Genomic DNA, 16,257 nt, shown 5'->3' with positions numbered 1-16,257 from the left:
CAATTTCTTGCAATCTGTGCACTGTAAATGTTTGGGGTTGCAGTGTCCCATCTCTCCTCGTATATATTTGACAGTTCTGTAAGATAAGTACAGAAATTTGGAGTGAGAGCAAAAGGAACTGAGCAAAAGACTTGATGCTGAGAGGAAACAAAAAGCTAAAATTGCTATTATCCATTCAACAGTTCAGTAGTACAAGTTCTCTGAAGCATACAGACTAATTAATGTGTCCTGTTCAGAGAATATTATGATTGAGATATTTACATTCAGACCTGAACATGGGCATGCTGTCAAGTGAAAACATCCTCCCAACCCCCCTCGACAGCTATGCCAACACACCGTCCCTTGTCAGAGTCACTTACTTGTAAAAGCAAAGGCTCTTAATACACTGACGGCAAGGCTTGTGGACAGAATACAGACGAGTGCATGGGTACTGCTCCTCTCTGCAATCTGAAACAAAGAGCAAATCTCGTGTCAACAAAAAAACACAAAAATGTTTGTGCGCAGGCAAAAGACCACCTTGAGGAAAGAAAGAATTGTATTATATGAAGAGAACACCATGCAGTTCATCTGGTATTGCTGTGGTCATACAGCGAAAAATTCAGGCAAGGCTGTGTGACTCTGTACTTCAAATGGGCCTTGAGTGTGAGTGCTCGCCACAATTTACTGCCAAAACGAATACAGCCAACGACTCATTTAAAGTCCCTCAGCCCAGATGTGTCTTGTCTTTGTGCTTTGTGTGTGTCCCTAAGTCAAATCACCTCACCACTCTGTGCTATGCTGGAGATGCCAAAGCCTCCTTTTGTGTCATTCAGTGCAGTGACCAATCCCATAAAGGCTGCCATTCATGGTTCATGTTAAAATGCAACTTTCTACAATCTTTCCCTTTTCTTTTCAGTGTCTGATAGCTTAATGGAGCCACAGATACCATAAGAGACCTGACAATGGGGGACCCTGTAGAAAAAGTGTTGTCATGGCTATATGGTGTGACCAAAATGTATGCAAAACCCTTTAAATGAAAGTCTGCAATGTGCACTTTAATCATGTCTGCATTGTTTGATTTGTGCTTAGAAACACAATGAGCCTTTGTCCCAAGCATTATAGAAAGCACTCTGTGTATATAAATATACAGTACTGTATACATATATATATATATATATGTACATACATATTGTAGATGCCCCAGAGGACGGTTGGGCATCCCACCCAGGATGGAGGTGGAATCCTTACCCATAATGGAAGGATGGGCTAAATGGGGGCAATTCCCAGTTGGGGATACCTCATTATCCCCTTCCTGGGTGGGATGCCCAAAGATTCCAAGAACTGGCAGGACAGGACGGCAGGGAACAGTTCATCCTCCTTATAAATAGGTGGCAGTGTCCCTTATATAGAGTCCCATTTTGGACACCTGCAGAGCTGCATAGGAGTTGGAGTTCAGAGGGGAAGACCTGTGGTGGTCCCTAGTGGATGATAGAGGGTGCTGCTGGGAGGGGACGGGGTTGGGGGGGGGGGGGGCGGTGGAAGTTCCCTGGCTTTCTAATAACCCAGAAATGCTTCCAGCTGGCTATGTTACAAGACCAGGTCCTCAGTAAAAGAGACCATACTGCCTCATCCAGACAAGTCAGAGCTGGGAGCGGAGATAAGCAACACTCAACTGGAGGAGTAGCGGTGCAGTGTATAGAGAGGGAGAGAGAAAGAAGAAGAAGAAGCACAGTGTTTACTTGTTATGCAAAAGGCATTTTGTAATAAACACCCCTTTTATTTGAACCTGGGACTGTTTTGTGCATTTATGTTTGGGGCCTAGTGGCATCTCCTAGTCTTCACTATATATATATATATATATATATATATATATATACATCCATCCATCCATCCATTATCCAACCCGCTATATCCTAACTACAGGGTCACGGGGGTCTGCTGTAGCCAATCCCAGCCAGCACAGGGAACAAACAGGAAAACAGAAAACAGGCAGGAAACAAACCCCAAGCAGGGCACCAGCCCACCGCAGAGCACACACACACACACACACACACACACACACGCACGCACGCACACACACCAAGGACAATTTAGAATTGCCAATGCACCTAACCTGAATGTCTTTGGACTGTGGGAGGAAACCAGAGCACCCGGAGGAAACCCACGCAGACATGGGGAGAACATGCAAACTCCATGCAGGGAGGACCCGGGAAAGAGAACCCGGGTCTCCTAACTGCGAGGCAGCAGCGCTACCACTGCGCCACCATGCCGCCCTTATATATTTTATATATATATATATTTTATATATATATATATATATATATATATAAATATATTTAATACACACACACACACACACGCACACAAGTGGGGACTAACCATCTCCAGTGAGCTGACACTTCAGTATGTCTTGTTTTTTTTTCCCACTGGAAGGTCAATATCAAAACATTTTTTTAACTTAAACACATTTGTGATATTCTGGGACAGACCAAGTAAGGGTGAAGGGAAGCAGTGTGTGAAGCTTACAATATGTTGGAGAAATGAAAACAACAAAATCCCTGATTTTCTCCTGCAAACACCCAGTCTGCAGTAGTGGATACCATTGCAACCCACCCTCCGCTGGTATTATTTCTGTGAACACAGTCAAGGCCACTTACCCAAAGGTCCTGGCTCAGTAGGTTCTGTTGTATGGTCTTCTGAAGGACACAAAAAGGAGAGGATTAAAAAGAGAAAAAAAGGTTACTTCAAATGAAACAAGCACAAGGCACAACAGTCCTCAGCTGCTTTACACAACAGCACTTTACATAGAGGAGCCGGGTACAAAACGTTTAGGGAATGTGGTCAAAGGACTTCTCAAGTGGCAATGTCATTTTCATGGGCAGGAGGATCAGGTGATGTGTTGACTACAGGTTTTCCTGAGGAAGGCGTGAGTCGTGACGAGAAGCAGGGTTCATGGGTAGTAGGACATCATTTTTGATTTCATTCATGATGAAAGAAATTAAAGTCACCCGTACTAAGGAGGGTTTATGGAGTGAGATCAAACAGAAAAGCCATAAATGTCAGTTTATCATGAGAGCGTCACCACTCCAAAGAGCCAAACATGGATTAGGAGCAGCGAGCTCAGCAGGTGCTGGAATCAGTACATGGCAGACACGTGAATTCCATTTCAGGCAAGTCCGCCTACCTTTTTAGAGGCTTACACTCATTAATTTTTGGATAAAATATACTATATTAACATACAGAAAATGTATATGTATATATTCACAAGGGTTGAAGCAGCAATTCCCAGAACTGTTAAAAAATGAGATGAAATCCTTGAGATGCAGTCCACTTGTTCCAGAGCTTCTCCCATTCCTGTAAACACTGCCTGTACTCACCTTTTGTTACCGTGTCTCAAACCTGTGGAATTTCCTGTATTCTTTCCACAGTAGCAAACCTTCTTCCTTTCAGTCTCAATTTTCTTTTTAAAATGTAATTAACAGGGAGCAAGATCTGGAGAATACAGAGTGTGCAAAGCAAAAACTCTTCGACAACATGGTATGTGCACGTGTGCTGTCGTGATGAAAAACCGAGTTTTGGATACGCCATTTCTGCAGACATTTTTTTTTGGATGCTTTTCAATAATTCAATGTAAAGTCTCTGATTAACAGGGAACAAACTCTTTTATGAGTCAGTTTTGTAAATTGTCTCTTGAAACCTTCCATGGAAGCTTGAAGAAAAATATTAAAATCGCCCAAGTGACGCCCACAATTGTAGAATAAATGCAAGAAATACGCACTCAAACAACTCAACACGATGCCACTTTGTGGACTGATTAACCAGATTTGAGGCATACAATGTCCAGAGGCATATTCGACATCTACACCTTATTACTGTGTTATTGACAAATTCTGGGAATTTTGCCTGCTCCCCTACTCCCCCAATACCCTACTGGTCAAAAGTGTTAGAACACCTCCGTTTTTTCAAGTTTTATGGAAATGCACACTGTTTAATGTCTTAATATTTCATGAAATCAAGCATAGAGCAAATAAAGAATGGCAAATAAAAAAAATAAGTCAAGGAATCATTAAGTGTACTAATTTGTATTTAAATTTTGGATTCATCAAAATAGCCTGCACCTTTTGCTGATATAACAGCCAAACTGTGGTAACCCTTTTGATTCAGAATGACAGTCACTCTGTGCCAGAACATAAATTCAGAAGAACCCCAGACCATCACACTTCCTCCTACGTGGTTGACAGTTGGTATCACACACTGAGGGACCATTCTTTCACCAACTCAATGGTGTACAAACACCCAGAGTGATGAACCAAAGATTTCAAATTTGGATTCATCGTCCATAAGACTTTCCTCCAGTCTGCAGTAGTCCACAGCTGGTATTTCAAGGCCTGATTGTGCCCTTTAAGTAATGGCTTTCGTCCTACCACTCGCCCTCTCAAACCTGCAGCACCAAGTCTCCTCTTCACAGTTGACACTGACATTTGCTTTTGTCGACCTGCACTGTTAAACTGTGCCTGAGGCTGTGGTGCTGTGAAGCGCCTGTTATCACACCAGCTGGTGACCCTCAGAATCTTGTCATCTGATTGGCTTGCGACTTTCACTTGGTCCGATCTCGTCCTATCAGAGTTTCTTCTAGTTTCCAATTGCCTTTGGATTGTGTAGGACACACCGTTGGATTCACTGACATTTCTCTAAATGAAAGCCCTACACTTCTAAGGGTAGTAATGCTCCGTCTCATTTAATTTGTTAATTGTTGTTTTCTTGACATTATTACTGGAATATTGTTCAAGTAGGACTTAAGAGAGTATAGTAACACAGACTGACCCAATTCTGCTTTAAGACAGACAGAGGGCTTTTAAGTAATTAACAGAAGTTGGAACATCTGTGGGGCGGGACGGTGGCGCAGTGGGTAGCACTGCTGCCTCGCAGTTAGAAGATCCGGGTTCACTTCCCGGGTCCTCCCTGCGTGGTGTTTGCATGTTCTCCCCGTGTCTGCATGGGTTTCCTCCGGGTGCTCTGGTTTCCTCCCACAGTCACAAAGACATGCAGGTTAGGTGCATCGGCAATTCTAAATTGTCCCTAGTGTGTGTGTGTGCCCTGCGGTGTGCTGGCGCCCTACCCAGGGTTTGTTTCCTGCCTTGCGCCCTGTGTTGGCTGGGATTGGCTCCAGCAGACCCCCGTAACCCTGTAGTTAGAATATAACAGGTTGAATAATGGATGGATGGATGGATAAGCTGCGGTGGGTTGGCACCCTGCCCAGGATTGGTTCCTGCCTTGTGCCCTGTGTTGGCTGGGATTGGCTCCAGCAGACCCCCGTGACCCTGTGTTCGGATTCAGCGGGTTGGAAAATGGATGGATGGATGGATGGGACATCTGTGCAAATTGCTTGCTTCAATTTGCAGGACTTCATTTACAGTAATCCCTCACTATATCGCGCTTCGACTTTCGCGGCTTCACTCCATCACGGATTTTATATGTAAGCATATTTAAATATATATCGCGGATTTTTTGCTGGTTCGCGGATTTCTGCGGACAATGGGTCTTTTAATTTCTGGTACATGCTTCCTCAGTTGGTTTGCCCAGTTGATTTCATACAAGGGACACTATTGGCAGATGGCTGAGAAGCTACCCAATCAGAACGCGTATTACGTATTAAATAAAACTCCTCAAATATATTGCGAGCACAGGGGCTGTTCGCACCCCTAGAAGGTACGGCCACTCCTCAAAAAATACTGAAAGATTACCTTCACATTGCTCTCTTCCTTGCTGGGCTTAAATGTGGCTGTTTTGTCAAGCGATATGCTTCCCGCACGGTGCTTCGCATACTTAAAAGCTCGAACAGCACGTATTGATTTTTAATAGTTTGTTTTTCTCTCTCTCTCTCTCTGACATTCTGTGATCCTGACTGAGGGGGTGTGAGCAGGGGGGGCTGTTCGCACCACTAGACGATACGGACGCTCCTCTAAAAAAATGCTGAAAGGCTACCTTTACATTGCTCCCTTCCTAGCAGCTGCGTTGTTCGGTGGTGCTTTGCATAGTTAAAAGCCAAACAGCCCTATTGATTTGTTTGCTTTCCTCTCTGTTTCTGACAGTCTGTGCTCCTGACGTGCACTCCTTTGAAGAGGAAGATATGTTTGCATTCTTTTAAATGTGAGATGGAACTGTCATCTCTGTCTTGTCATGGAGCACAGTTTAAACTTTTGAAAAAGAGACAAATGTTTGTTTGCAGTGTTTGAATAACGTTCCTGTCTCTCTACAACCTCCTGTGTTTCTGCGCAAATCTGTGACCCAAGCATGACAATATAAAAATAACATATGGTTTCTACTTTGCGGATTTTCACTTTTCGTGTCTGGAATGCAACCCCCGCGATAAAGGAGGGATTTCTGTACTTTAATTGCTGCAGAACATCTGTAGGTTGTAACCTAGGCCCATTTATAATATTCTGTAATCTGCTTTTTTCACTTTTTGCTAACCTAAACTTTAAATTTAAACCTCTGGCAGTTTACTGCTTACCTTTTCAGCATTGTAGGTCATTCATAGCATTTCAACTGATTAAATTTGAAGGAAAAAACTGAAAAAACTAAGGTGTTCCAAAACTTCTGACTGGTAGTGTACAAACTTACACACATTAGTGCTACTAAAAACTTCAAAAAGTCTTAGAAAAGGAAAACATCAAACTGACCTTCCACTGGAAAGACCGTCTCCTGTTGCTGCTGTTGCTCCTCCGTGCGGACCAGGTTCTGCTCAGCGTGTTGAAGGGTTTCTTGCAACTCAGTAGCATGGATTGGCTCTGTCCAAACATTAGGAAAGAAAAAAGAAACTAAATAGTGAGCTGGTGGTTTTGAGATAATGCCAGTCTGGCTCTCTCAAAGACAGCCATGACATGAAGTGCCCTACAAGCAGCACATGATGCACACAGCTGACCTAATCCTGTCTTTGGCACGGTACAGGCAAAGTTGTAGACCTGGCTCATGTTGGTTTCATCTTTTAGCTATTATTTAAATATTTGTTTTTCATTTGGTTTTTGGTCTTGCTCTGTCTTTGTTATATTTATGTAATATTATAATTTTAATGACATTTTCCATCCATCCATTTTCCAACCCGCTGAATCCGAACACAGGGTCACGGGGGTCTGCTGGAGCCAATCCCAGCCAACACAGGGCACAAGGCAGGAACCAATCCCGGGCAGGGTGCCAACCCACCGCAGGACACACACAAACACACCCACACACCAAGCACACACAAGGGCCAATGTAGAATCGCCAATCCACCTAACCTGCATGTCTTTGGACTGTGGGAGGAAACCGGAGCGCCCGGAGGAAACCCACGCAGACACGGGGAGAACATGCAAACTCCACGCAGGGAGGACCCGGGAAGCGAACCCAGGTCCCCAGGTCTCCCAACTGCGAGGCAGCAGCGCTACCTACTGCGCCACCGTGCCGCCCTTAATGACATTTTGTTATTTATTAATTATTCATAATCCTGTACTATGTTAACATTATATGTATTAGTTCATGTCATCTGACCTGTCTCCCGAATGTTGAACCCCCAGGAGGAGGGGCCACCTGATTTAGGCAGCTGCTCCAGCAGGATAAATAAAGAAGGTGCAATTCTCACAGCAGCTTCTGCACTCATGTTTTCCTGTTTGCTCATCTTTTTGGTTTTTAGATTTCCTGGATTTTTGACCCCGGCTCTTGTTTAAAGGTACTGTTTTTGTTTAGTGATTATTTAATTTTGTTTGCTTTAAGGTTTCATCTTTTCTTCCGTATTTTGCTCCTGTTTCAATTTTTGCAATCCTTTGAAATATTCATAATAAATCTTAAAATATTTTTAAAGAAAACTTTGCTTTGATTTGTGAGTCTGACAGTTTACATTTTTCCCTGTTTCCAATTACAAAAATCTATTTAAAGTTTAAAAACCCTAAGCTTCATTTTAGGCTTGTGCAGGCTGGAGAGCCTGCCTGTTAAAGTTTGGAGTTAGGCCGCCTAGGGTGAGGCATGTTCTTGGGGCCCAGAACAGAATTGGGGTTGGTCTGGCCTTCTGTGTGCGTTTTTGGAAGACGCCGTCTCTTTTTGAGCTTATTAAGTAGCAGCTTATTCCACTGTCTTGTCAAACTATAATTATGTTGAAACTACTACAGCATTTTTGAACAAAATCAATCTCTTCCATCACTTGATGTGTTTTCACATCATTTACTAATGTAGCTCTGTCCACACTTAAATGGCCAAAAACACATATGACATAGCCTTTTATCTACACTGGGCATTGGCATATTAGTGGATACATCATATCTGCTTGTGTTAATTGTTTTTGAATGTTTAATTATTTATTTGATTATTAGTTTTATCTTTTAGTTTTGTTAATTCCCCTTATGCTTTTTTGTGTGATTTTGTATTGTTTTGTTTGTGGATGAGAACTTAGGTCCTAATTGCTCAAATCGTCAATGGCTTCAATACCTTTAAGCCCCTGGCAACTACTGACTGAGTGTGTTGATTTCAGTTTTCTCTAAGAGTCTTCTCTGCCCCCTTTCTGTGTTTTTATCCCTGTTATAAACTTAGTGGTCTTTTGATCATTTGATTTCAGCTTTTCTTCCTTTTCTTGGAATTGTGGCTTGTAATTTCAGGGTATACTCGCACATTCCATGCCTGAGCATGTCTGTTCACATGGACAGTAGCCCCACAAAGTCTAGTTCATTTGACTAGTGGGATCGCTCCATGCTAGGACAACCATACTGTGCCCTGGCCCACTTGGAAGAGGTGGGCCTGAGGACGGTTCAGTAGCATTCAGGAAAAGTGTGATTGCTAAATGTGCCCAAGCATGGAAAACAGAAATGACGTTAAATGACGCGACAAGTCAGACAGTGCAACTTTCATTTCATTCAAGATCTTTTGAGTTAAAAACAAGTTTTTATTCTCACCTTACATGTGAACGTGAATTGTAGTTGACAAGAAAAGCTGCAAATTCCTCCCATAACATCATTTTTCAAGGTAAAAATCTTCTCGTACATGCAGCATGATTACGCGCAGTGTGAGTGCAGGCCAGCGGGGCAGTAGGGAGGGGGCGACAATCACACTTGGGCACGGAACAGAACAAATGGGCCTAGTGTGAATATACCCATAGATCTTGACGTTTGGAATGTTATCAATTTCTGGTTTTGAATTGCTTCAATTTTCATTTTGATTTATTATTTTCAAATTTAGATTCTTTTATTTTTTCATTTTGGATTATTGTTTAGTTTAATTTCTCTTAAAATCTTAATAAGTTGAAGTGTTATGTGGCCAGGAATTCTGATGGTTTCTCTCTCGTTTTTGGGTTTAATTCAGAGCATTCACACACACATTTGGCCCTTCCATCTCATAGTGACAATCGCAACTCTATATCTTTAATTCCAAATGTCAATTTCACGTTACCTTGATATTCAAACTCTGGATTGTATTCGTCTTCACCTATGAAAACAAAATGGTGAGAAAAGTGAATAAGCAGAATTTCTTGAGAGCTAATGAGAAATCTCATCAAACAGTTGAAAGATCAACACAATTTGATAAGGACCTAAGATGAACCCACCACACCACACAGAAATGAATGGAAATCAACCCACCCTGATCACTTTCCACCCTACATTGTCAACTCACAGCCAGGAACACACTAAGATGAATACCCACCTCCAAACTGTCCGTAGCCATTCAGGGTGCTATAGAATTCATCACCCGCTCCATATTGCTGAGCTATGATCAGGGCTATGAAGAAAGGGTGGAAAAAATAAAATCAGGTTTTAATTATTAACACCAGAGTCAAATCTCAGTAGAATTTACTTTCCAGCGCCCAAAATGTACAGAGTAGACACACAGATATGGTCTTGTTGGTGTAACTATGACATGAAGAGCAACTAGAAGTGTTTGACATCATAGGTTAGACAGGGTTATTTTTACAGTGATATTCCACAAATGGAACCCAGACAGGTCAAATGGCCTGCTAAGTAACACACAGTGAGCAGAAGATGGAACTGAATGAGAAGACCTTGGGGTCTTCGTGGTCCTGTACCTAAGCCACAAGATATCTCCATCTGGACATTCTTAAAATGCCACAGGAGGCTCCCAGCTGGATATTACAAATGTATCAAAAGAGGACACTGGATGGAAAATATTAATATGTCACAAGAGGAGCCCACCTGGACATCCAAATACATACCTCAGTTGCTCTTCATCCAAACATCCAAAAAAAAAGTGCACAGGAGACCTACCACCTGGACATTTAGAAAAGACCACTAGAAGTCCTTGACCAGACAACATAGAAAAGCCACAGCAGCTCTCTGCCCCTAGTGGAAATTATGAAACCCCACCTAGATATCTTCATTGAGGTTTTAATTGACTTCTGCAGCACATCATCTTCAATACTTTTGCATGAGACACCATTGCTTTGAATGAGCAAAATGACAACACAGAAAGGAAAACAAGTCTGTGGACTTGCTGCCAGTTCTGCTTGTGATTGTTCCCATTAATTAAATGGCAGAGTAATGGGGTCCTGCTAAATAAACTCAGTCTCAAGTGTGTTGTCATTAGGTCCTTTGATGAGAGACTTGCTGAAGAGCATCAAAATCATTGCCATTTCTTCTCTCTCTTCCTCTGTGTTCCGTTCCACCATTGTTGCTGTTGTTCACATTAATTAAACATGGTGGCTGGCATAAACTGTGACAAATGTAAACTAAGTCTACTGCCACCTTCTGGAGTGTAGTGTTCACGCACTGTTGTTTTGAACTCACACATGAAGTATATAACTTTATTACCTTACAGAGTGCTGCAATCTAGTGGGCGATGTTTAATTCCTTTATATATAAGTACACTACAGTATAAAAATGAATGCCTCCAGTCTATGCACATGGCAGATCAAGACCAGTCAGAGTTTTTCTCTACATGATTCTATCTAGCAAGCCCTGGATGAAATCCTCACCCAAGCCTCATCAATGACTTGCAAGAAGTTCTCATGTGGATCTCTTGACATAGTTGCTTTAAAGGGGTCACCTGCTGCCATCTTGGAATTTCTTAGTGAGTCAGAAGCAGGATGTGAGAAGTGAGTGCCATGGACTTGCTGATCTTAAGAAGCACTTCTCACCTATAGCTTTCAGGTGCAATTTCTGACCATAGGTTACACTGTGCAACAAAGTTTTTGCTTCTTGAACAATATTGGGTGTTTCTTATAGATTTGGGTGCTGATCATGAATATCACATCAAAATTTACCCATCACGTACCGTTTCAGAGAAATCTTCAGTTTTGTCATGATCTTTTCTTATATTTGTATCCAAACATTTTCACTCCCGTAAGTGACTTATCAACAACGGTTTGTGCAGCCTGGGCATGTCCAGAAAAAATCAATCAGGCCCAGTTGGAAGCTGTTCTGTGGAAGTTGACATCCTGAGCATGCCTGGGCAGGTCTGAACGAGCTTGACGCTGTCTCAGCATGCTATAAATGTGGCTTACTTACACCGATCCTGCTCATTTGGTTAATATAGATAGTCAGTGTGTATGTATAGTATCAGTATAGTATCAGTAGCAATATAACAGCAAGTAAGCTTGATGCTATAGACGTTTTGGTGTCAGTGATATGTCTCGTCAATGTCGTAACAGCCATGATACATTCTGCTATATCTGTGTGTGGCGAATATACACTTGCGCCTCAGAGACGTTGGATGACTGCTCTTGTGAAGAAAGCTTATCATCTGTATTTCGGCTGCAAAATTGGTGATCAAGACAAGGAATGGGTGCCTCACATTTGCTGTGTGACATGTGCTGTCAGTCTGAGAGCCTGGCTCGGAGGCACTCGAAAGATGATGCCGTTTACTGTTCCAATGATATGGCGAGAACAGAAAGACCATGTGACGGACTGTTACTTCTGTTTGACTGATGTGTCTGGTTTCTCTGCCAAAAACAAGAAGTCAATTGAATATCCTAATCTGCCTTCAGCAACGAGACCCGTGCCACATGACGACAGTCTTCCAATTCCAAAATCACCAAAAGATTGGACCTTAGACGAACCAGATGAAGAAACTGCAATGCAGAGTACTGACTATAACATTGACCCGGATTTTGAACCGTGCTCATCAGGTGATCCACATCTGATAACACAGTCCGAATTAAACTATTTGGTCAGAGATTTGGGTCTGTCAAAATCAAAAGCCGAGCTGTAGGGTTCGAGACTGCAGGAATGGTGTTTGCTGTCACCAGGTACGAAAATTTCTGTGTTTCGAAGCCAACATCATGATATAACCAAATTTTTTGCACAAGTCGACAGCCTAAGTTTCTGTTGTGACATTAAAGGATTGTTCTCTGCCTTGGGTTGTGATCACAACCCAAAAGAGTGGCGTCTCTTCATTGATTCGTCAATGTTAAGCCTGAAAGCTGTTCTGCTACACAATGGCAACATTTATCCTTCAGTACCTGATGGCTATGCAGCACACATGAAAGAAACGTATGAGAGTATGGAACTGTTGCTGAAGCACGTCCAGTGTAGCGGGTACAACTGGAATATCTGTGGAGATCTTAAAGTCGTTGCTCTGTTACTAGGACTGCAGCTCGGCTATACAAAGTACTGTTGTTTCATCTGTGAATGGGACAGCCAAGCCAAAGAGTCGCACTCGACAGAACTGGCCCCTCTATAAAAAGTTAGTTCCAGGACAGAAAAATGCGGCACATGAATCACTTGTTGACCTGGCAAAGATATTTTTGCCTCCTCTTCACATAAAACTGAGACTCATGAAGAATTTCGTGAAAGCACTGAACAAGGAAGGCGAAGGTTTTCGTTATTTAAGACAGATGTTCCCAAGAATAACTAACATCAAGATCAAAGAGGGCATTTTTGTTGGCCCCCCCAGATCAGACATGTAATGAGTGACAAGCGGTTTGAAGATCTGTTAGTCAGGCCAGAAAAAAATGCCTGGAAAGCCTTCAAAGACATTGTTGACAATTTTCTGGGCAATTACAGAGCCCCAAACTCCATTCAGCTGGTAGAAAAACTTCTCAAAGCATACAAGACATTGAAGTGCAACATGTTACTCAAGATTCATTTCCTCCACTCACACTTGGACTTCTTCCCCGTAAATCTCGGTGCTGTCAGTGATGAACACGGTGAAAGGTTTCACCAGGATATTGCTACGATGGAGAAACGATACCAGGGCAACTGGAATCCATCAATGCTTGCTGACTACTGTTGGACACTGCAATGTGATGCACCGGACATTGAATACAAAAGAAAATCAGGAGCAAAACACTTTTAATTCTGTTGAATTTAATACTTTATGCGAAACATAAACGTGACTAAATACGTTATTGTCAGTAAACATATAAATGTCTATTTTTCAGAGTTCCTATGTGATGCAGTAAAACCAAAACTATATTTGTGCATACTCTGTAAATACCTGTCACAATCCTCAAAAACTTTTCAGGAAGCAAGACTTTAAAAAAAAAAAAAATTGTGCAGTGTTATCATGGATCATCTTCTAGAAATTAAACACTTGCTGGGAGTACCAAAGAGGCTCCTAATCATAGTGTCCTTATAATGGGTACACGTTATCTACACCCCAAGGAGGCTAAGGCTTTTAAAGTTTGAAAATCTGAACAGCCAGAGAGGAATAGTAAAGCCTGTGGCTCAAAATAACAAAATATGGCTTTTCATGTATACATTTACTAGCAAAATTTCAAAAGTATGAACTAAAGCAATGGCAGAGAAGTAAAAAAACAGTATACCCAAAAGACAAATCTGAAATCAAACAAATTTAATCCATAATCCAGAAATCAATATTAAAAAATAAAGCCCATTAACCAAAGAATAATCAAAAAAGCACTTGCAGTAAGCAAAATTCAAAATCTAAAGAAGAGCCAAAAAAAAAAAAGAAGGAATAACCATAAAGTCAAGACAGCCATTACTTAGAATGTCGGTTATTAAAAAGCAATGGGGCGGGACTCCAGCTGTAGCATTGGGTTCAATAGATAGAGAACACGGAACATACAGTTAGGTCCATAAATATTTGGACAGAGACAACTTTTTTCTAATTTTGGTTCTGTACATTACCACAATGAATTTTAAATGAAACAACTCAGATGCAGTTGAAGTGCAGACTTTCAGCTTTAATTCAGTGGGGTGAACAAAACGATTGCATAAAAATGTGAGGCAACTAAAGCATTTTTTGAACACAATCCAGGGCTCAAAAGTAATTGGACAATTGACTCAAAGGCTATTTCAAGGGCAGGTGTGGGCAAGTCCGTCATTTTGTCATGCCTAAGGAAAAGTCATCCCAGATGGAGGATTGCAGGAATCGTGGGAAAGAGGGGTCCTTTCATCGGATTGGCTGTCCCAGCACTGTTTCAGCCGTGGAATGGCCAAATGGGGGAGGCAGCTTGAAGGATGAGGTCTCCAGGACTCTACACAAATCCAAATCTTATTATGGAATATATCATCTACTGTTAAATTCTGCTGTGTACTTCTAAAATTTATATTTTTTATTTCTTACTATATTGAGAAATTGTTCTGTTCTGTGTACTGCATTGTATTGTATTGACCCCCTTCTTTTGACACCCACTGCACGCCCAACCTACCTGGAAAGGGGTCTCTCTTTGAACTGCCTTTCCCAAGGTTTCTTCCATTTTTTCCCTACAAGGTTTTTTTTGGGAGTTTTTCCTTGACTTCTTAGAGAGTCAAGGCTGGGGGGCTGTCAAGAGGCAGGGCCTGTTAAAGCCCATTGCGGCACTTCCTGTGTGATTTTGGGCTATACAAAAATAAACTTTATTGTATTGTATTGTATTATCAATTAAGCAGATAAAAGGCCTGGAGCTGATTTGAGGTGTGGTGCTTGCATGTGGAAGATTTTGCTGTGAACAGACAACATGCGGTCAAAGGAGCTCTCCATGCAGGTAAAAGAAGCCATCCTTAAGCTGCGAAAACAGAAAAAACCCATTGCTACAATATTACGAGTGGCAAAATCTACAGTTTGGTACATCCTGAGAAAGAAAGCAAGCAGTGGTGAACGCAGCAACACAAAAAGACCTGGACATCCACGGAAGACAACAGTGGTGGATGATCACAGAATCATTTCCATGGTGAAGAGAAACCCCTTCACAACAGCCAACCAAGTGAACAACACTCTCCAGGGGGTAGGCATATCGATATCCAAGTCTACCATAAAGAGAAGACTGAATGAAAGTAAATACAGAGGGTGCACTGCAAGGTGCAAGCCACTCATAAGCCTCAAGAATAGAAAGGCTAGATTGGACTTTGCTAAAGAACATCTAAAAAAGCCAGCACAGTTCTGGAAAAACATTCTTTGGACAGATGAAACCAAGATCAACCTCTACCAGAGTGATGGCAAGAAAAAAGTATGGAGAAGGCGTGGAACAGCTCATTATCCAAAGCATACCACATCATCTGTAAAACACGGTGGAGGCAGTGTGACGGCTTGGGCGTGCATGGCTGCCAGTGACACTGGGACACTAGTGTTTATTGATGATGTGACACAGGACAGAAGCAGCCGAATGAATTCTGAGGTGTTCAGAGACATAGTGTCTGCTCAAATCCAGCCAAATGAAATCAAATTGATTGGGCAGCGTTTCATGATACAGATGGACAATGACCCAAAACATTCAGCCAAAGCAACCCAGAAGTTTATTAAAGCAAAGAAGTGGAAAATTCTTGAATGGCCAAGTCAGTCACCTGATCTTAACCCAACTGAGCAGGCATTTCACTTGTTGAAGACTAAACTTCAGACAGAAAGGCCCACAAACAAACAGCAACTGAAAGCCGCTGCAGTAAAGGCCTGGCAGAGCATTAAAAAGGAGGAAACCCAGCATCTGGTGATGTCCAGGAGTTCAAGACTTCAGGCTGTCATTGCCAGAAAAGGGTTTTCAACCAAGTATTAGAAATGAACATTTCATTTCCAGTTATTTAATTTGTCCAATTACTTTTGAGCCTCTGAAATGAAGGGATTGTGTTAAAAAAATGCTTTAGTTGCCTCACATTTTTATGCAATCATTTTGTTCACCCCACTGAATTAAAGCTGAAAGTCTGCACTTCAACTGCATCTGAGTTGTTTCATTTAAAATTCATTGTGGTAATGTACAGAACCAAAATTAGAAAAAAGTTGTCTCTGTCCAAATATTTATGGACCTAACTGTAATTTATAGAAATGCATTATTATTATTATTAGAACTGGCATACATTATAGTAACATATCTCAAAACCCATAACACATTATGAAATAATGAGGAAACAATATTAATATTCCAAAATAAAT

General features: G+C 41.7%; 1 protein-coding gene across 1 annotated transcript in view; it reads right to left on the bottom strand.

The window, feature by feature from the left end:
- mfap2 (microfibril associated protein 2) overlaps positions 1 to 16,257 on the bottom strand; it is a 45,629-nt gene that overhangs the window by 2,237 nt on the left and 27,135 nt on the right. The window contains exons 3-7 of the mRNA XM_028807936.2: positions 9,643 to 9,717; positions 9,391 to 9,426; positions 6,663 to 6,770; positions 2,637 to 2,675; positions 360 to 447 (exon numbers count right to left, since the gene is read on the bottom strand). Of these exons, the coding sequence (XP_028663769.1) occupies positions 360 to 447; positions 2,637 to 2,675; positions 6,663 to 6,770; positions 9,391 to 9,426; positions 9,643 to 9,717 (346 nt within the window). The remainder of the gene's footprint in view (positions 1 to 359; positions 448 to 2,636; positions 2,676 to 6,662; positions 6,771 to 9,390; positions 9,427 to 9,642; positions 9,718 to 16,257) is intronic.

The sequence above is a fragment of the Erpetoichthys calabaricus genome, chromosome 8, assembly GCF_900747795.2.
Source record: "Erpetoichthys calabaricus chromosome 8, fErpCal1.3, whole genome shotgun sequence".
Classification (NCBI taxonomy): domain Eukaryota; kingdom Metazoa; phylum Chordata; class Cladistia; order Polypteriformes; family Polypteridae; genus Erpetoichthys; species Erpetoichthys calabaricus.
This window is presented reverse-complemented; position numbering and strand designations above follow the sequence as displayed.